The 20,637-nt window shown below is 46.8% G+C and overlaps 1 protein-coding gene across 2 annotated transcripts; it reads left to right on the forward strand.

The window, feature by feature from the left end:
• Positions 1–146: 146 nt before the first annotated feature.
• Positions 147–19,754, forward strand: LOC139532122 (trafficking protein particle complex subunit 10-like). 2 transcript variants are annotated; one of them, XM_071329305.1, is made up of 23 exons: positions 147–337; positions 1,903–1,984; positions 2,142–2,277; positions 3,618–3,814; positions 4,100–4,295; positions 4,391–4,502; positions 4,859–5,106; positions 5,487–5,633; positions 10,916–11,030; positions 11,391–11,467; positions 11,789–11,880; positions 12,148–12,288; positions 13,252–13,364; positions 13,762–14,318; positions 14,565–14,706; positions 14,842–15,000; positions 15,327–15,556; positions 15,807–15,907; positions 16,232–16,358; positions 16,437–16,607; positions 16,802–16,982; positions 17,072–17,266; positions 17,472–19,754. In XM_071329305.1, exons 1-23 carry the CDS (start codon positions 277–279, stop codon positions 17,726–17,728), a joined length of 3,837 nt encoding a protein of 1,278 aa, XP_071185406.1. In that variant the 5' UTR covers positions 147–276; the 3' UTR covers positions 17,729–19,754. The 2 variants fall into 2 exon arrangements, with proteins under 2 accessions (XP_071185406.1, XP_071185408.1); XM_071329307.1 differs by lacking the exon at positions 147–337 and adding an exon at positions 1,401–1,533.
• Positions 19,755–20,637: the final 883 nt, after the last annotated feature.

Here is a 20,637-nt window from a genome sequence, read left to right on the forward strand (position 1 = left end):
TCCAACACACACGCACGCACACACACACATAATAGTTATGGTGCTTTTAAGACAACTGGGAACTCGGGAAGAAAAACGAGGTCAAATCATGAAGTCATGAACGCGGCATTATTCTCGTTGACTTTGTGCCGGATGTCGTCATATTGTCAGGGACATACAGGAAATGAAAAGGAAAAAGGCCCAAATACGATACAAACAGAAATGTACAGCTCTGATAACAACACTAGTGATATTGTTCACTTTCAAATGGAGGACTAATGTTGATTCTTGGAATCCATGGAGACCCATGAAGAAACGCCAATAATCTACACAATGGAAAACAAGCCGATTGTGACATGTTAGTTAACCTTTGAGTTGTCTCGTTAACGTTAGCTAGCTAGCAATGTTAGCTTGCTTGGCGAAGCTAGCTACTGTAGCTAGCTACAGTATACCTCAGTGGTTGCTGTGCGATGTGAATCTGAGTGACACCTCAACCAATGCAGTGGCCGCTGCAGATAATCTATTTTGTCTAACCGGCATGCTAGCCAGCTACCGTATACAGTTTTATAAAGATTGTTTCAGAAGTCCTACATTGACAATTTTGAAAAGGGCATAGCTTGCTAGCTTGGTTACAGTTAGTAGCTGACTAGCCAACAAAATAGCCTATTCCTTATGCAGCATTTCGGCATCCCCTCACTGTCTTATTTTACATAGTCGGCTCGTGCTTTTTTTAGCTAGCTAGTTAACAAGCTACTAATCAAACGAGGCCTGTATAAGAAGAGCTATAAGTAGAGGTCTGTCAATGTATCAATGACAAGTTCAAATTGTATTGGTCACATACACATGGTTAGCAGATGTTAATGCGAGTGTAGCGGAATGCCTGTGCTTCTAGTCCTGACCATGCAGTAATATCTAACAAGTAATCTAAAATTTTCACAACAACTACCGTTTACACACAAGTGTAAAGGAATGAATAAGAATATGTACATATACATATATGGATGAGCGATGGCCGAACGGCATAGACAAGATGCAGTAGATGGTATAGAGTACAGTATATATACATATGAGATGAGTAATGTAGGGTATGTAAACATTATATAAAGTGGCATTGTTTAAAGTGACTAGTGATATATTTATTACATCCAATTTTTAATTATTAAAGTGGCTAGAGATTTGAGTCAGTATGTTGGCAGCAGCCACTCGATGTTAGTGATGGCTGGTTAACAGTCTGATGGCCTTGAGATAGAAGCTGTTTTTCAGTGTCTCTTTTCAGTCCCAGCTTTGATGCACCTGTACTGACCTCGCCTTCTGGATGATAGCGTGGTGAACAGGCAGTGGCTCGGGTGGTTGTTGTCCTTGATGATCTTTTTGACCTTCCTGTGACATCGGGTGGTGTAGGTGTCCTGGAGGGCAGGTAGTTTGCCCCCGGTGATGTGTTGTGCAGACCTCACTACCCTCTGGAGAGCCCTACGGTTGTGGGCGGAGCAGTTGCCGTACCAGGCGGTGATACAGTCCGACAGGATGCTCTCGATTGTGCATCTGTAAAATTTTGTGAGTGTTTTCGGTGACAAGCCAAATTTCTTCAGCCTCCTGAGGTTGAAGAGGCAACCTAGACAAGACCCTGACAGGACGTACTTTTAAGAACATATTTTCTAGCTAGCTAGTGTAGTTCGCTATCGTCTCAAAACACAAATAGTGCTGTTATGTTGCAAACTCAGACTGTTGCTCTGGGTGATGTAGCCTAAGGTGTGCAGTGAGACCTAACTAGATGGCTAGCTAATAAAATGTAAAGAAACAAATGAGTCACAGATCTCGTTGATCCCTGAAAATGGAATAAGATGCTGGTTGGAAGCACAGACTAGCTGTCTGCTCTCCCTTTCTCTCTTCTTCACTACTCTGTCTCTCAACCCCGACACACAGGTGCTGGCGACCAGAGCCTGTTCACTTCCCTCTACACCTCTCTGGCACAGCAGTTACCCAAGGAGCCCATGGAGTGGAGGAGGTGAGCTATTGGGATGTTTGCACTTCGCTATCAGATGTGTGTGTGCAGGCATGCGCAACTGTGTGGTTAGTGCAAAGTTGTGTGTATACGTGTTTGAGTGTGTGTCTGACTGTTTTAAGTTCCTTTGTTTTCAATGCCAATGTCTCCTCATCTGAAGGTCCTACGGACGCGCACCAAAGATGATTCACCTCGAGGCCAACTTTGTTCAGTTCAAAGAGGAGCTACTTCCTAAGGATGGAAACAGAGCCCTGCTCACCTTTCCCTTCCTGCACATATACTGGACAGACTGTTGTGTGAGTAGTCAGCTAGTCACTATTTGATTTAGTGAGAGCATATTGGACAGACCGGCGTTGTTGGTATCATAACATTCAACACCGTATTATGATTCACAAGAGCTCCAATAGCTGTTTGTGTGTTCGTCTCATATGGGTGTATTAATGCTATTTTTATTTCTAAATCTCAACATGTAAAGTGCGCCTTCCATTCGCCATTCGGATGCATGGGCTATAGCCTATAGCCTATAGCATTGACTATCAGCCCGTCACCCACCACTTTGCAATGTGAGCTTGAGGCAGTATAATTGTTTAAAACCTGAACGTTTTACTTTACTTCAAATAATGAGGCATGTCTTATCTTGCTTCAAAGTAGCCTTTTCATCTCTGTCACATATGGAACATTAGGTGCGCTGTTTTGAGCTGTGTTTTCCACTAATTGCATTTTGGCAAATGTTTGAAAATGACGTTTTATTGGCTGCTCCATTACAGGAGTTGCATGTTCAATAATAGGCTATAGCCTTTTGACCTTAAGATGATAGGCGTGCTTTTGTTGCATGTTTCCGTTAAGCTCTTAATGAAAAATGGCCGGTCCTTGTTATGCATGCATCGTATCATAGAGGAAGAGGCGAAGCGAGAGGTTTCACTCTAGCCTAAATCTGTCCAAAACAAGTCCAATTAGTTTCTATGGGCTTATTTTGGGCCTATGCTTGTCGCCTGCCTTCCCGCCTTGGGATGACTCACATTGTTAGGGCGGGAACAGATCTGATAGCATTTACTGTTTGGAAAATGTTTTACTGTTTGTTGACCGCTTAATGAGGGTCAGTTTGCATCCGTAGCATGGAATCTACAAGGTGTCGAAAGCGTTCCACAGGGATGCTGGCCCATGTTGACTCTAATGCTTCCCACAGTTGTGTCAAGTTGGCTGGATATCCTTTGGGTGGTGGACCATTCTTGATACACACAGGATATTGTTGAGCCAGCAGTGTTGCAGTTCTTGACACAAACCGGTGCGCCTGGCACCTACTACCATACCCTGTTCAAAGGCACTTAAATCTTTTGTCTTGCCCATTCACCCTCTGAATGGCACACAATCCATGTCTCAATTGTCTCAAGGCTTAAAAATCCTTCTTTAACCTGTCTCCTCCCCTTCATCTGCACTGATTGAAGTGGGTTTAAAAAGTGACATCAATAGGGATTCATAGCTTTCACCTGGTCAGTCTGTCATAGAAAGAGCAGGTGTTTTTAATGTTTTGTGTACTCTGTGTGTGTGTGTGTGTGTGTGTGTGTGTGTGTGTGTGTGTGTGTGTGTGTGTGTGTGTGTGTGTGTGTGTGTGTGTGTGTGTGTGTGTGTGTGTCAGGACACCGAGATGTACAAGGCGTCGGTGAAGGATGACATGCTGCGGTGGCAGAGCACTCTGCGGCTGCACGGCTCGGTGGACTGGCTCATCGTGGTGGTGGAGAGCGAAGCCAAAAAGAAGAACAAGACCAACATCCTGCCACGCACCTCCATCGTAGACAAGATCCGCAACGACTTCTGCAACAAGCAGAGCGACAGGTCGGCAACATCACCGCTCTGATCTCTTGTTAGAACAGAATCTGAGCTATTTTCTCTACCAAGGGACCCTCCTCCTGGAGATCTACTGGGCATGCTGCCTTCTGATCCATTTCTGTTGTGTAACACACCAGATTCATCTTATCAAGGACCTGAGCAACTAATTTAGTAGAATCAGATGTGCTAGATGAGGGATGGAGCAAAAGCCTGCAGGAGTGTGACTCTCCAGGAGGACTTTTCTCTCTAACACCACCTCCCCCCACTCTCTCTCCCCTCCACATGGTTCAGGTGTGTGGTTCTGTCTGACCCTCTGAAGGAGTCGTCTCGGTCCCAGGATTCGTGGAGCTCCTTCCTGACCAAGCTGCGCACCTTGCTGCTCATGTCCTTCACCAAGAACTTGGGCCGCTTCGAGGATGACATGCGCACGCTCCGCGAGAAACGCACCGAGCCCGGCTGGAGCTTTTGCGACTACTTCATGGTGCAGGTGGGTCACTCCCACCACCTGTCAATCATCCATGCTCTACTACAGGGGAAGCAGTTGTAACCTATTTAACCAATGGGGGTGTGTGTGTTGTGCAGGAGGAGTTGGCCTTTGTGTTTGAGATGCTGCAGCAGTTTGAGGATGCTCTGGTCCAGTATGACGAGCTGGACGCTCTCTTCACTCAGTATGTCCTCAACTTTGGGGCTGGAGGTAGAGTGTTTACTACCCCTACCATGGCTCTACAGTGCGACCATTTTACTTGCATATGCGCCTAAATATTTAGCTGTGTGACCTGGAATTTTTATTTAGCAGCACCAGTGTGCTAAGAAAAATGAAGGATTCCAGTTTTATTACCCCCAAAAATATTTAATTGTGCTTCAAAATGTTTTCGTGTACGCCTGCATTTTTCAACTTAGGTGCACACGTGCTCCTTGTAAAGAGGTCAGCGTAGAGCCCTGCCTACCTTTACTATAGGCCTATTTGTGTGTATGTTTACTGTACTTCTCAGGGCAACATCTTATTCTTGTGGCCATGTCTGTTGTGTCTCTTTCTATGTTGTCTTTCAGACGGGGCCAACTGGCTGGGCTCGTTCTGTGCCCCGGTGAAACGCTGGAGCGGGCTGCTCCTGCGGCGGCCCATCGACATGGAGAAGCGCGAGCTGATCCAGCGCTCCGAGGCCAGCCTGCTGGACCTGCGCAGCTACCTGTTCTCCCGCCAGTGCACCTTGCTCATCTTTCTCCAGAGGCCCTGGGAGGTCACCCAGCGAGCCCTGGAGCTGCTGCACAATTGTGTCCAGGAGCTGCGCCTGCTCGAGGTATAGTGCGTTTTTGAGTACTGTATTGCAGTCAGACTGGGCCAAACTGCTGACATACGACTCACCTTCGGTCCCAAATTACTACTCATTATGTGATGAAGATGAACTATTCTGCAGTGCACCTCATCTTGCTCAAACGGATCCCCTCAAACACTCTGATTCTGGCCATGCACACTCCAGTGTTTCCCCTACCATTGTATAAGTCTGTTGCCTCCTGCCAAAAAGAGTTTGGTTGGAAACATCAATTTTGGTGTTATATATTGGCTTTAGTTTGTGCATGAGCTGTGTATCTGTGTGGGTGGGACGCAGATGGAGAAGGTTTGTGGATTCAAAAAAGTATATAAAATGTAAATCTAGAGAGCCTCATCCTGTGTGTGTAGGTGTCTGTGGTCCAGGGGGCATTGGACTGCTGGGTGTTCCTCAGCTGTCTGGAAGTGCTGCACAGGATCGAGGGCTGCTGCGACCGCGCCCAGCTAGAGGCCAACTGCTCCCACACTGTCGGCCTGTGGACCTACGCCACAGAGAAGGTACACTACCTACCTACCTACATATAAAGTGCATTCGGGAAAGTATTCAGACCCCTTGACTTTTTCCACATTTTGTTACGGCACAGCCTTATTTTAAAATGGATTAAATTGATTAAATACATTTTTTTTCATCAATCTACATAATGACAAAGCAAAAACAGGTTTTTAGACATTTTCGCACCATCCTGTGTAAGGGCTATTTGACCAAGAAGGAGAGTGATGGAGTGCTGCATCAGATGACCTGGCCTCCACAATCCCCTGACCTCAACCCAATTGAGATGGTTTGGGATGAGTTGGACTGCAGAGTGAAGGAAAAGCAGCCAACAGGTGCTCAGCATATGTCGGAAATCCTTCAAGACTGTTGGAAAAGCATTCCAGGTGAAGCTGGTTGAGAGAATGCCAAGAGTGTGCAAAGCTGTTTTGAGGTCTTGACTATAAATTTACAATGTAAAAAAATAAAGAAAAACCCTTGAATGATTAGGTGTGTCCAAACTTTTGACTGGTATTGTAAGTATTCAGATCCTTTACTCAGTACTCAGTACACCTTTGGCAGCGATGACAGCATAGTCTTCTTAGGTATGATGCTACAAGATTGGCACACCTCTATTTGGGAAGTTTCTCCCATTCTTCTCTGCAGATCCTCTCAAGCTCTGTCAGGTTGGAGGGGAGCGTTGCTGCACAGCTATTTTCAGGTCTTTCCCGGAGATGTTCGATCGGGTTTAAGTCCGGGCTCTGGCTGGGCTACTCCGGACATTCAGAGACTGGTCCCGAAGCCACTCATGCGTTGTCTTGGCTGTGTGCTTAGGGTTGTTTTCCTGTTGGAAGGTGAACCTACGCCCTTGTCTGAGGTCCTGATCGCTCTGGAGCAGGTTTTCATCGAGGATCTCTCTGTACTTTGCTCCGTTCATCTTTCCCTCTATCCTGACAGGTCTCCCAAGCCCTGCTGCTGAAAAACATCCCCACAGCATGATGCTGCCACCACCATGCTTCACCGTAGGGATGATGCCAGGTTTCCTCCAGGCGTGACCCTTGGCATTCAGGCCAAAGAGTTCAATCTTGGTTTCATCAGACCAGAGAATCTGGTTTCTCATTGTCTTGAGTCTTTAGGTGCCTTTTGTCAAACTCCATGCGGGCTGTCATGTGCCTTTTACTGAGGAGTAGCTTCTGTCTGACCATTCTACCAGAGAAACCTGATTGGTGGAGTCCTGCAGAGATGGTTGTCCTTCTGGAAGATTCTCCCATCTCCACAGAAGAACTCTGGAGCTCTGTCAGTGACCATTGGGTTCTTGGTCACCTCCCTGACCAAGGGCCTTCTCCCCCGATTACTCAGTTTGGCTTGGCGGCCAGCTCTATGAAGGGTCTTGGTGGTTCCAAACTTCTTCCATTTAAGAATGATGGAGACCACAGTGTGCTTTTTTTGGTACCCTTCCCCAGATCTATGCCTTGACACACTCCTGCCTCGGAGTTCTACGGACAATTCCTTCAACCTCTTTGCTCTGACATGCACTGTCAGCTGTGGGACCTTATATAGATAGTTGTGTGCCTTTCCAAATCATGTCCAATCAATTGAATTTACCACAGATGGACTCCAATCAAGTTGTAGAAACATCTCCTAGGATGATCAATGGAAACAGGATGCTCCTGGGCTCCCGAGTGGCGCAGCGTTCTAAGGCACTGCATCTCAGTGCTAGAGGCGTCACTATAGACCCTGGTTCGATTCCAGACTGTATCACAACCGGCCGTGATTGGGAGTCCCATAGGGCGGTGCACAATTGGCCCAAGGTCGTTAGGGTTTGGCCTGGGCTAAGCCGTCATTGTAAATAAGAATTTGTTCTTAACTGACTTGCCTAGTTAAATAAAGGTTAAATTAAAATAAATACATTTCGAGTCTCATAGCAAAGGGTCTGAATACATACAGTTGAAGTCGGAAGTTTACATACACTTAGGTTGGAGTCGTTAACTTGTTTTTCAACCACTCCACAAATTTCTTGTTAACAAACTATGGTTTTGGCAAGTCGGTTAGGACATCTACTTTGTGCATGACACAAGTAATTTTTCCAACAATTGTTTACAGACAGATTATTTCACTTATAATTCACTGTATCACAATTCCTGTGGGTCAGAAGTTTACATACACTAAGTTGACCGTGCCTTTAAACGGCTTGGAAAATTCCAGAACATTTTGTCATGGCTTTAGAAGCTTCTGATAGGCTAATTGACATAATTTGTGTCAATTGGAGGTGTACCTGTGGATGTATTTCAAGGCCTATATCGACATAACCTGAAAGGCCGCTCAGCAAGGAAGAAGCCACTGCTCCAAAACCGCCATGGAAAAAGCCAGACTACAGTTTGCAACTGCACATGGGGACAAAGATTGTACTTTTTGGAGAAATGTCTTCTGGTCTGATGAAACAAAAATAGAACTGTTTGGCCATAATGACCATCATTATGTTTGAAGGAAAGAGGAACGCTTGCAAGCCGAAGAACACCTTCCCAACCATGATGCAGGGGGGTGGCAGCATCATGTTGTGGTGGTACTTTGCTGCAGGAGGGGCTGGTGCACTTCACAAAATAGATGGCATCATGAGGCAGGAAATGATGTGGATATATTGAAGCAACATCTCAAGACATCAGTCAGGAAGTTAAAGCTTGGTCGCAAATGGGTCTTCCAAATGGACAATGACCCCAAGCATATTTCCAAAATGACTTAAGGACAAGAAAGTCAAGGTATTGGAGTGGCCATCACAAAGCCCTGACCTCAATCCTATAGAATATTTGTGAGCAGAACTGAAAAAGCGTGTGCGAGCAAGGAGGTCTACAAACCTGACTTACACCAGCTCTGTCAGGAGGAATGGGCCAAAATTCACCCAACTTATTGTGGGAAGCTTGTGGAAGGCTACCCGGAAATGTTTGACCCAATTTAAAGGCAATGCTACCAAATACTAATTTAGTGTATGTAAACTTCTGACCCACTGGGAATGTGATGAAAGAAATAAAAGCTGAAATAAATAATTCTCTCCACTATTATTCTGACATTTCACATTCTTAAAATAAAGTGGGGATACTAACTGACCTAAGACAAGGAATTTTTCCGAGGATTAAATGTCAGGAATTGTGAAAACTGAGTTTAAATATATTTGGCTAAGGTGTACAGTGGGGAGAACAAGTATTTGATACACTGATGATTTTGCAGGTTTTCCTACTTACAAAGACATGTAGAGCATGTCTGTAATTTTTATCATAGGTACACTTCAACTGTGAGAGACGGAATCTAAAACAAAAATCCAGAAAATCACATTGTATGATTTTTAAGTAATTCATTTGCATTTTATTGCATGACATAAGTATTTGATACATCAGAAAAGCAGAACTTAATATTTGGTACAGAAACCTTAGTTTGCAATTACAGAGATCATACGTTTCCTGTAGTTCTTGACCAGGTTTGCACACACTGCAGCAGGGATTTTGGCCCACTCCTCCATACAGACCTTCTCCAGATCCTTCAGGTTTCGGGGCTGTCGCTGGGCAATACGGACTTTCGGCTCCCTCCAAAGATTTTCTATTGGGTTCAGGTCTGGAGACTGGCTAGGCCACTCCAGGACCTTGAGATGCTTCTTACGGAGCCACTCCTTAGTTGCCCTGGCTGTGTGTTTCGGGTCGTTGTCATGCTGGAAGACCCAGCCACGACCCATCTTCAATGCTCTTACTGAGGGAAGGAGGTTGTTGGTGTAGATCTCGCGATACATGGCCCCATCCATCCTCCCCTCAATACGGTGCAGTCGTCCTGTCCCCTTTGCAGAAAAGCATCCCCAAAGAATGATGTTTCCACCTCCATGCTTCACGGTTGGGATGGTGTTCTTGGGGTTGTACTCATCCTTCTATTCCTCCAAACACGGCGAGTGGAGTTTAGAGCAAAAAGCTCTATTTTTGTCTCATCAGACCACATGACCTTCTCCCATTCCTCCTCTGGATCATCCAGATGGTCATTGGCAAACTTCAGACGGGCCTGGACATGCGCTGGCTTGAGCAGGGGGACCTTGCGTGCGCTGCAGGATTTTAATCCATGACGGCGTAGTGTGTTACTAATGGTTTTCTTTGAGACTGTGGTCCCAGCTCTCTTCAGGTCATTGACCAGGTCCTGCCGTGTAGTTCTGGGCTGATCCCTCACATTCCTCATGATCATTGATGCCCCACGAGGTGAGATCTTGCATGGAGCCCCAGACCGAGGGTGATTGACCGTCATCTTGAACTTCTTCCATTTTCTAATAATTGTGTTAACAGTTGTTGCCTTCTCATCAAGCTGCTTGCCTATTGTCCTGTAGCCCATCCCAGCCTTGTACAGGTCTACAATTTATCCCTGATGTCCTTACACAGCTCTCTGGTCTTGGCCATTGTGGAGAGGTTGAGTCTGTTTGATTGAGTGTGTGGACAGGTGTCTTTTATACAGGTAACGAGTTCAAACAGGTGCAGTTAATACAGGTAATGAGTGGAGAACAGGAGGGCTTCTTAAAGAAAAACTAACAGGTCTGTGAGAGCCGGAATTCTTACTGGTTGGTAGGTGATCAAATACTTATGTCATGCAATAAAATGCAAATTAATTACTTAAAAATCATACAATGTGGTTTTCTGGACTTTTGTTTTAGATTCCGTCTCTCACAGTTGAAGTGTACCTATGATAAAAATGACAGACCTCTACATGCTTTGTAAGTAGGAAAACCTGCAAAATCGGCAGTGTATCAAATACTTGTTCTCCCCACTGTATGTAAACTTCTGACTTCAACTGTATGTAAGTTAGGTATTTCAGTTTTTTATTTTTAATGAATTTGCAATCATTTCTGAAAGCTGTTTTCGCTTTGTTATTGTGTGTAGATTTATTGGGTAAAAAATTATTTAATACATTTTAGAATAAGGCTGTCACGTAACAAAATGTGGAAAAAGTCAAGGGGTCTGAATACTTTCCGAATGCACTGTACCTACTGCACCTCTGATTCTAAGACACACCACTGCAGGTACACTGTGTTAGCCCCTGCCCTGAGGACCTACACCGTTCTAAAGTCACAAGGGGCTTGTTTTCTGGAAGTATGCTCAATGGAGGATCATCATTAAAAGTGCTTCTTAGTCCAACACTAGGCTTAATCTGTGTCTGTGAAACTGGCCCAAGGAGTTTTACGTGGTCAAGAAACTCTGATAACACACTTTCTGGTGATCGTCGTAAGACTCCATTTCCAGCTTGTCATTGTGGCCCTATGTATGTTGTGACGCGTGTGTTGTTGTGTTCCCAGCTAAAGTCTCTGGGCTACCTGTGTGGCCTGGTGGCCGAGAAGGGCCCCACCTCCGAGGACCTAAACCGCACCGTAGACCTTCTGGCTGGCCTGGGGGAAGAGAGACCAGAGACGGGTATTATATACACACACACACACTAATGCCATAGGCTTTAGCTCAGCTGGATAACACAGGTGTGCTGGAGACCCAGTTGGTTCACAATAGGCCCTTAGTTATAAAGTAGGAGTACCTGAGCATTGCATTATAATGGATAATGTTGGATGGTGTCATTTGATAATGGTTGTGCTGTGTTGTGTGCCATGTCAAAACCGCTTAGCCCTCTGTTGTGCAGATGACTCTGTTTGAGGTTGAAGTGGGTTACTTTTACTGTCAACACAAACACATCATTGTGAGGACTTGGAAGTTCTTTGCGCTAAGGAAAAAGCTGAAATGGTCTTTAGAGATAGTCTAAGTGTCTCTCCCGTGTTCTTCCAGTCAACAGCCTGCAGAGCCCTTACAAAAAACTCAATGAGGCCTTATCGTCTGTGGAGGCGTTTGAAAAACACTATCTGGTAAGTGCCATGATGATTAAGTGGATAATGGTGTAGCCAGTTACAGTGGTCCTTGTTAAGAGCCTTGATTATGCTTCATCATGTTATGTGTGTGCGTGGGACACTTCCTAGACAGAGTGCCTCTGTTTATAGTTTTGGTATCTAGTTCATTGGGCCCCGTTGCCCTCCAGGCCCGCTCTCTTTAGGCACTGGGGCAGAAAGCCATCACAGAGCTAAACATTCTTATTTAGTGAATGCCATCTTTGTCCTCTGATGATCCTTCTCTCTCTCTCGCTCTCTCTCGCTCTCTCGCTCTCTCGCTCTCTCTCTCCTTCTTTTCAGGAGCTGTCTCATGCTGCTATGGAGATGTACAGAACCATAGGCAGGATGCGCTCATCCCGGCTCATTGGAAAGAGTCTAGCTGAGTTTTACATGTAAGCCTTTCTCTCTTTCTATCTTTTTCTGTGTTCTCTCTGCCCTCTCACTCTCCATCTCTGAATTGTGTTTGAGGGAATCATTTCGATTAAATGCAGTATACGTATTGTAAGTTTTCAAACGATGAAGGTTGCTGGGAAAATGATTAGCCCCGGTCAGCTAAATGTGCTAATGTCTACTGAATGAAAGACTGTAGGGTTGCTCTGATTGATTGATGCTAAATGACTAAAAACGGTGTTAACTGTGTGTGGTTTGTGTGTGCGTAGGAAGAAAGGTGTCCCGGAGAGAGCAGAGGGCTTCCTTGATGACTCTCTGAGGTCCTACGTGGCAGAGGGGTGGAGCCTGCAGGTGACTCATACCAGGAAGCAGATGGCCGAGTGTCAGAAGCTCTTGCAGCAGACTGAAGAGTATCCTTCAAAAATGCTACGTTCAAAACAACTGGGAACTATGGGGGGGAGGGGAAACAAGCTCCGACTGGGGAAAAATCGTTTTGAATGGTCATCCAACTCGGAATTCCAACTCGGAAACTCGAGCCTCTTTCAGGCCTCCTTTCTAGAGCTCTGACTTTATGACTTGAAGATCACTGACCTCATGATTTGACAAAGAGTTTACACACTGACCACCTCACTACAGGGTCGTATTCATTATAGCACACTGTTGCAAAACAAAACAAGTGTTTGCCATTGGACAAGTTCAGGTAGTCCCTGCCTGTTTCCTTCTGTTTTCTTTCTGTTCTGTGCCTAGTGTATATGACCCAATGTCAATCAGTCTCAGTGGGCGTGTTCGACATTGCAACCAATTTTAAAGGCTAATCGAGACTGACTACGAATCACCTTGCATCATAAATAACTACTCAATGTTATTTGTAGGTCAGTCAGCCACAATTTACCCATAATACATCACGGTTTAGAGGCTCTCAACACGGACAATGTCTTCATTGGTGTACATTCTATATGACCCAGGGTCATGTTCAATAGGGCCAACCGTAGCAACGTTTTTTCAATGGAAAACAAAAACGTGGGACTCCTATTGGAAAGATAGTACCTCCCTGGTTCATACCGTTTCGGAGTATTATTTCTTTCCCCCATTTTGTGTCTACTGAACACAACCCAGCCTTCTGTGCTATCACTTGTTTGAGAGGTCATCCGTTAAATGAGTGGGTGGACAAAAAATGTCCATCATGGGTAGCTAGATGAATAATGACCACAAAGGAAGGTTGGCTACTATTTTACCCCTATCCAATCCGCATGCTCGGTAGGGAATCCTTTCTGTAGGCTCTCTCTCCTTTCACTCTCCCATTGCATTGAAATAGTCAAGATACAGACACCTGGCTATCTTCTAGTTCAACTTTCCTTGACTCACTGTGTCAGCTACCTGCAGACCAGTGCTTTGCTGGCGGGCGACGCCAACCTGACAGAGGAGGAGAGGAAGCACTTCTGCCAGGAGATCCTTACCTTTGCCAGCCAGCCCCCGGCACCCTCAGGTGAGCACACACACACACCACGTACACTCAAGACATGGCAGGAACAGCCAGTTGTTTGTTCTCATTGATGCAGGAAGAAAGTTGAAAGCTTCTAATTGCACAATGAAAAATTCAAGGATCCTTGTCTGGTTGTCTCAACTTCTGAGAGACTTGCCAACTAAACTGGTCAAACATGTAAATAGTGGCTAGTTTTTCCCCCAAGACTGATCAACATTAGCCTGGTCCCCAGATCTGTTTGTGCTTTTGATTGCTCCATTGTCATTGTCAAGCCTGACAATTCCATAAGGAGAAAGACTGGCACCCAGGCTAGACCAACATAACTCTGACTTCACAATGTGTCCATGTAATGCCATGCCCTCTGTCACTTCCCTCTCTCATCCTCCTCTCGTCTCTCCAGACCAGACTGTGGCTCTGAGCATGGCGGCATTCGCCCAGCTGCGCCAGATGCAGTTCAGCCCGCCTGGCGCCGTGGTGCACGTGGGTGCCGCCCTGCAGCTGGAGCTGCGCGTGCGCTGCCTGATGCCTGTGGCCGTGCAGGTGGAGCAGCTGGCTGCCACTCTCCACTTCAGCCTGGAGCAGGGCGGGGCGAGGGGCCGGGCGGGCAGCACCCAGAGGAGGACAGGCCAGGGACCACAAGGCCAGGGGGACGGGGTGGTCCTGTTCCCCCATGGAAGCCCCCTAGCTGGGACCGGAATGGGCGCTTCGCTACCCCCCGCACTGGAGCTTTACGAAATGCAGGACCGCAGCCCGTCGGACAGCTCGCTCAACTCCACGGGGGTGGTGTGTAAGAACATGCACCTGCTGCTGCGGCGCCACGACAGCTCAGCCTCTCTGGACACGCCCACCGCCGGGGCCCTCCCGGCAGCGGTTGCCGTGGACGACGGGGCCCAGATGCTTAGGGCACGCGACATAACGCTGCAGCCCGGCGACAACAGCATCTTGTTCACGGCCCCGGTACGTTTTTTTTCAGCCTCCTATAATGTCATCAATAGTCATGTCTCGAAGCCAAGTCCACCCCATGGCTCATTTTCAATTTGTCTAAAGAAATCTGTAATCTCCTTGCCTCCTCTCCATTAAAATAGAATGGGGAACGCTGTCGATTAGAGGTCAAGTGTTACTTTATCCCTCCTTGTCGGCTTTTTCTCTTCCCCCTCTCTTTTTCTCTTCCCCCTCTCTCCACTCTCGCCCTTTTCTCTCTAGACTGGAGAGCCGGGCTCATACACGTTACGTCAGCTGTGCGGGAGCGTGGGGAGAGTCCAGTTTGTCCAGTCTCACATCTACCCTGTGGTGCAGTACGAGGTCTACTCCCAGGAGCCTCAGCTCACCATCGAGCCCCTCTCAGGTCCGTCTGTCTGGCCCTCTGTCCCCCTCTTTTGCCATAAACAGTGGATGCTAATCACTGCCTGTTGGACTGGGTCATCCTTGTCTTTTTACATTTGTGACTGTGTAACCGTGTGTATCTGTGTTTGCCCTCCAGACAACCTGTTGGCAGGCATTCCCCAGAAGGTGAAGTTCACCATAGCAACAGGCCACTACAGTGTGAAGAAGGGTGACGCACTGCAGCTTAGCAATACAGACTCCATGCCCATCCTCCACTCCAGCTGCTGCTCTGCTACCATCCTGTCCAGCACGGGAGGTCAGCTTTCCTTCCATCCACTCTGGGTCAAGGGTCAGAGATGTTAACGGGATAGTTCATCCAAATGAACAAATTTGCCTCGTTACATTGAAAATAGTCTATAGACGAGGAGAGACTGCAACCCACACCTTTTGTTTAACTAGCCAATGCTTCCAATCACTAATATTAGCCCAGGCAGGTCTGGGGGTTACCATGGAGATCAATGACCCTCGGTCCATAGGGGGAGACACCTTTAGCTTTCCATGCTGACTGCCTTTCCCTACTAATGCTGATGCTAACTATTTTCTGTTCTCTCTCTCTCGCACCGTCTCTCCATCTCTTTGCAGAGCGCGTGGGGGAGCGTGCTCTTTCCGTCCAGTCATCGGAGAAGGTGACCAGCATTTCCCTTCCCCCCACCCCTCCCTACCACACCCTGGAGTTCCAGCTGGAGGTGCTGTGCCACATCCCCCCCACGCCCTTCAAGCCCGACATCGAGCATCTCACCAACGGCGAGGTCCGCCACCGGCCCAAGAGCCACAGCCACGCAGACAGTGGCATGATCAACATCGACCAGAAGGTTAGAAGACCGTTTGTCCTCCTAGCCTATAGAGTTAACCCCAGGACCACCTTTATGTCATCTTTTAGGGTCATGTTCATTAGGCATCCAACGGAAGACAACAGACTGAAACGGGGGGACTACCTGGATTTGTCCAATGAGTATTCCGCCTCAAAATGTTTGAAAGTGTTTTGTTACGCTGTGCCCTAATGAACATGACCATGCCTAACAGATGTTTACAGCCCTGTGTGTTCTCTTTCTCTCTCCATAGGTCTCCATCGACTGTCCTTGGTCCATCTACTCCACGCTCATATCCCTAACATTCTATGTCCCTTTCAAAGCCAAGCACTCAATACTCTCTGCTGGGAAAAGGTAGGACACACACTCCATCTGCTTTTACTGTATGGGGAAACATTTTTGTCACGCACAGTAACAGATGTGTGCAAAGAAATACAGCATGATTAAATTTGAACCTTTTTTTATTTATTTACTGAGTGATGCACGCAATGCAAATTACAATTGCAGTATTTGGAACTTGCGTTGGGTAATATACCTTCTCGTCTACAGGATTTGAAATGCTCAAACATAAAAAATCGGCGCCCTCGGTGTCTATTCAATGACGTGTCTGCTCAGTCATTTAGTAAGGAATCTATGGTGACGTTGAGAATCTAAACATTGATCTGACTGGTCACACAGGAAGTACATACAGGTGTGTCTCCAGAACGTGTCCGACACAAACTTCCACCTGGCGGACCCGGTCCTGACAGAGCGCCAGCCCACAATCCCGGTGGAGCTGCTCTCACTCAATGCTAAAACACAACAGGTGAGTAACTGACCGTGCACACACTTCATCTGTCACTCACTCATCTGTCACTCACTCATCTGACCCTCTTTGCCTCAGACGGTGTGCAGTCAGCAGTCCGTGTTCTGCCTGTGGGAGATGCGTTGGGTCAAACACCTCCCGCTGTGCCTGCAGTGTGCGTTCTCCGCCAGCTTCGCGCCCGTCTCCGCCTCGGACGCACACACAGCCTTCAAACCCTACCGCTACGAGTTCCAGCTGGACCGGGTCTCTGTGCGTATACTCCAGACCCACCTCTGGGTCCCCATCATTAGGCATCACATGGAAGAAAAACACATCATTTTTTTGTTTTCCATTGCAAAATGAATGAACACAGCCCTGTTCTCATCCACAAACAAACGCCGTTCTGGTTGTCGAACTTCGCTCGACGTTGCTAACCGTGGACTCTGCTAACCCCTCCTCCCCAGACCCTTTACAGCTTGAAGGCCGAGATCTTGCCGCCGTCTGGCGACCAGCACTGTCGCACCGGCGCCCTCTGTGGCCTCGAGGTATCCATCACACGGCAGGCGGAGTCCAGCGAGACTGAAGGGGAGGAGGAGGAGTCTACAGAAATAGAGGGCCTGAGGACCACCAAGCTCATGTATGAAGGTAGGACACGGGAAGGTGTGTGTGTGTGTGTGTGTGTGTCTGTCCATGTCCGTTATTTACCTGTCTACCCCGGTGTGTGTTGTCTGCAGTAGTGGACAACAGCAGTAACTGGGCGGTGTGTGGCAAGAGCTCGGGGGTGGTGTCCATGCCCGTGGCTGCCAGCGCCACACACAGGGTTCAGATGGAGGTCATGCCCCTGTTCGCCGGGCACCTGCCCTTCCCCAACATCAAAGTGTTCAAGTACCTGCCCCACAGTGCCGTCCCAGCCATTCAGCCGGACACAGGTATGTAACCCACAGCTGCAGAACGGTACTTAAGCTCAGTCCGTAGGCATGTCTCCCATTACTTAACAAAATGATAGTTTATATTTTGTGCCGTCTTTGTCGACCTCTTACACGCTGTTTAGATGATTTGCTTATAGGTGTTATTACAGCATGTGTTGTACTCGGTCACATGCACTCGTCTCCCTCTCTCTCTGGCCGCTCACAGACAGCTGCTTAGAGAACGACACCATGTCCCTGCTGGACAAAGGTCTGGACGACCAGGGCGACACGGCCAGCATCCGTAGCCGGGGCAGCGTCCACTCGGTGGGCAGTGGGGAGCAGCAGCGGGAGCAGCAGAGGGGTCTACCCATGCCCCGCCTGGAGCCCTTCAGTCCGGGACAGGTGTTCTATTGGAGCCAGGGGCGGCAGGTGCTGGTGCTGCCTGTTACTGACGACCACGTGATGGAGGTTAACGTAACATGACCCCTGTGGGCCGCTGCCCCGCCCCCCGCTGTGCCCCCACCACGCCTGGACCTCTGTGGTTTGGTTCCTGGCTGTGGTTCTGGAACCGGGACGTGGCATGGCGGCAGGGAACTGACACTGGCTCTCCTCTCAGGACTCATTGCTGGCCGACCACTGGCCCTGCTCCTGTTCTGGCCTGAGAGTTCCGTCTGCTGTATTTTTATCTTTTCAATCTTTTTCAGTATTCACTGAATTCTCATATGAAAATACCCCTCTCTCCCCCCACTGTCAGCGAAGAGGGTTTGGTGTACCTGTAATACTAGCTCTCTTATTGGTTCGTGCTCCGTGGACACAGTAAACCGCTTAAAACTGTTCTGCATAGAAACCCCCCCCCCCTCCCCCCCACGCACCTGTGACTGGCTTGCTGGTTCCACTGATCGCCAACACAACCTTCTGTATGAGGCACACATGGACAAACTAACGTGTGTTTGGACAGGGGTGCTTTGGTTTGTGGTTGTTTGTATTGGTTGGTGTGTGTCTCTGTCTATGCATGACATGGCAAGTTGTGATAGATGAAGGGAAAGAGCGGGGCCAGTTCATCGTGTGTGTGTGTGTGTGTGTGTGTGCGTGAGCAATATCTACTTCATTTTTCCTCCTCACTCACTTCCAGCCCCTTGCCCCCCAAACCCTGCTGAATCCTCTATCCTTTGCTGTAGTCATAGTGCCACCCTCTGGCCACTGTACAAACTGTTCAATATGTACATATTATTCCAGAGGAATCACTGTACTGACTGACTGTGTGCAAAGGCTGCACCAAAAACAAATTGTCTCGAAGGAATATGTTAGAGGAAAAATAAACTATTTTTGTTTTCGAGCAGGTGGGAGACGCACTTAATCCGAGTACTAACGAACACATGCTTTTGGCTCTGGAAGAGGACCTATTTTTGCCTTGTTTTTGGTTGTTCAGGTTTTAAGGTTCACTGAAATTCACTTATTCAAGTATCGGTGAAACCTGAGAACAATGGGATGAAATTGAACTTGGTTGTTTTCAGTTACTTTTTGTCTGAAAGTGACCGTCTGTTTGAAGTGTTACCACCATGTGTTCTGTATGACTTTGTGGTTTACTTGAATGCTGAGCAGGTAAATTCTATGTTTAGTAAATGTGGTGTCTGACCTTTTTTCCCCTTTTTTCTCAGACATTCGCTGTTGCTACGGTAACTGTGTCAGGGAGAGCACTTATCATAGCACAATTATTTTAACAGAAACAACAATTTAGGAGGGGAAATTCGCTTGTATAAATGCGATTTTCATTCGCTTATTGACCTATTTTTGTACTGTGTCGCCGGTCAAGTTCTGGTTGTTGCTCTGTGTCTGTCGGTGTGGTTGGTTGGTATCTACTGGAGGCCAATGAGGGCTTTGGGCCTGAGGCCTTAGCACACCCCCTCAGCTATACTCCTGTCCTGTATTCCTAGACCTCTGGGCTTGTATCTAGCATAATCCAACAAACAGAAAGTAGTGTTCACCGCCAGGACGAAAGGCAGAAGGCTTGTTCCCTCTATCTGGCCATCTTAATGAAAGAGAACCCCTCCCACTCAGACTCCACATACAAAATGTACTGGCCCGATCCTACAGCAACACAGGCCTGTCTTTGCAACTTCCATGTGTCCTCGGTGTGTACAAGGGTGTTTAACTGGTCAGGAAAACTGATATATGAAGACTAGTGATATCAGTGCTCGTCTATGTACTCATCTTATTTTATGTCCAGCTGTATTTATTGTCTTATTTTTTATATATTATTTAATGGCAAATAGCTGGAAGGGATGGAATCAATCACACTCACAAAAATAAATAATGCCATTGGGAATTGTCTGGTGATATTTATATTTTTTTCAACAGTCATTGGTCAATGAAATCAAAAAAAAAAAAAAATTGTATGTAAATGATTTCATTGAAATTCAGCACCACATTGTTTTCAGAATAATTATTTAAACTAATCATATGTATGCATTATACAGTTGAAATTAAATATACCTATGTTTTAATGTGACTGTTCTGGTGCTCAGTGAAGTATTTGTGCGAAGAGAAACTGGACGTTGTTTGGGGTGGCTCAAATTAAACACCAACAAGGTCTGATTTGGCTACTATAAGCCTGTATGGTATCGACTAACTTGATCCTCAATGTGTTTCCTCACTACTACAAAGTCGCATGCAATTTTGTCACACTCATAGCTTTTGTATATGAAGGGTGAGAAGTCCAAGTCTGAGGAACAGAGACCGCAGGAGGGGGTGTGTGTGCATAGAGCAGGTCAGAGGGGGCAAGCCATGGAGGAACTTGTAGGTGTGCATGAGGCTCTTAGGTGATGGGAATCTGACAGGGATCCAATGTAAGTTTGGGACACAAGAATGTCTTACATTTTCAGTAGCCTTATATATAGAAGAAATCTTCAGATACAGGGCTATTGTGGCAAGTTATGTAAAGCAGTTCCATAAAATACTTTTTATATAAAGTAATATAAATGTAAAGCAGTTCCATAAAATAATTTTTTGCTGAACTGCTTTACAATACGTTCCACAGTAGACCTGTAAAACAGTGTGCTATATTAGCCATTGTGTGCTGTGCCTAGGGCTGTTGCGGTGACCGTATTACCGTCACACCTGGCGGTCATGAAGGCAGTCAAATTCCATGTGACCGTCTAATCACGGGGAAAAAAATGTCACCTTTATTTAACCAGGTAGGCTAGTTGAGAACAAATTCTCATTTGCAACTGCGACCTGGCCAAGATAAAGCAATGCAGTTTGACACATACAACAGCACAGTCACACATGGAATAAACAAACATACAGTCAATAATACAGTACAAAAATCTATATACAGCATGTGCAAGTGAGGTAGGATAAGAGAGGTAAGGCAATAAATAGGCCGTGGTGGC

Source organism: Salvelinus alpinus, chromosome 10, assembly GCF_045679555.1.
Source record: "Salvelinus alpinus chromosome 10, SLU_Salpinus.1, whole genome shotgun sequence".
NCBI classification, from domain to species: Eukaryota; Metazoa; Chordata; class Actinopteri; order Salmoniformes; family Salmonidae; genus Salvelinus; species Salvelinus alpinus.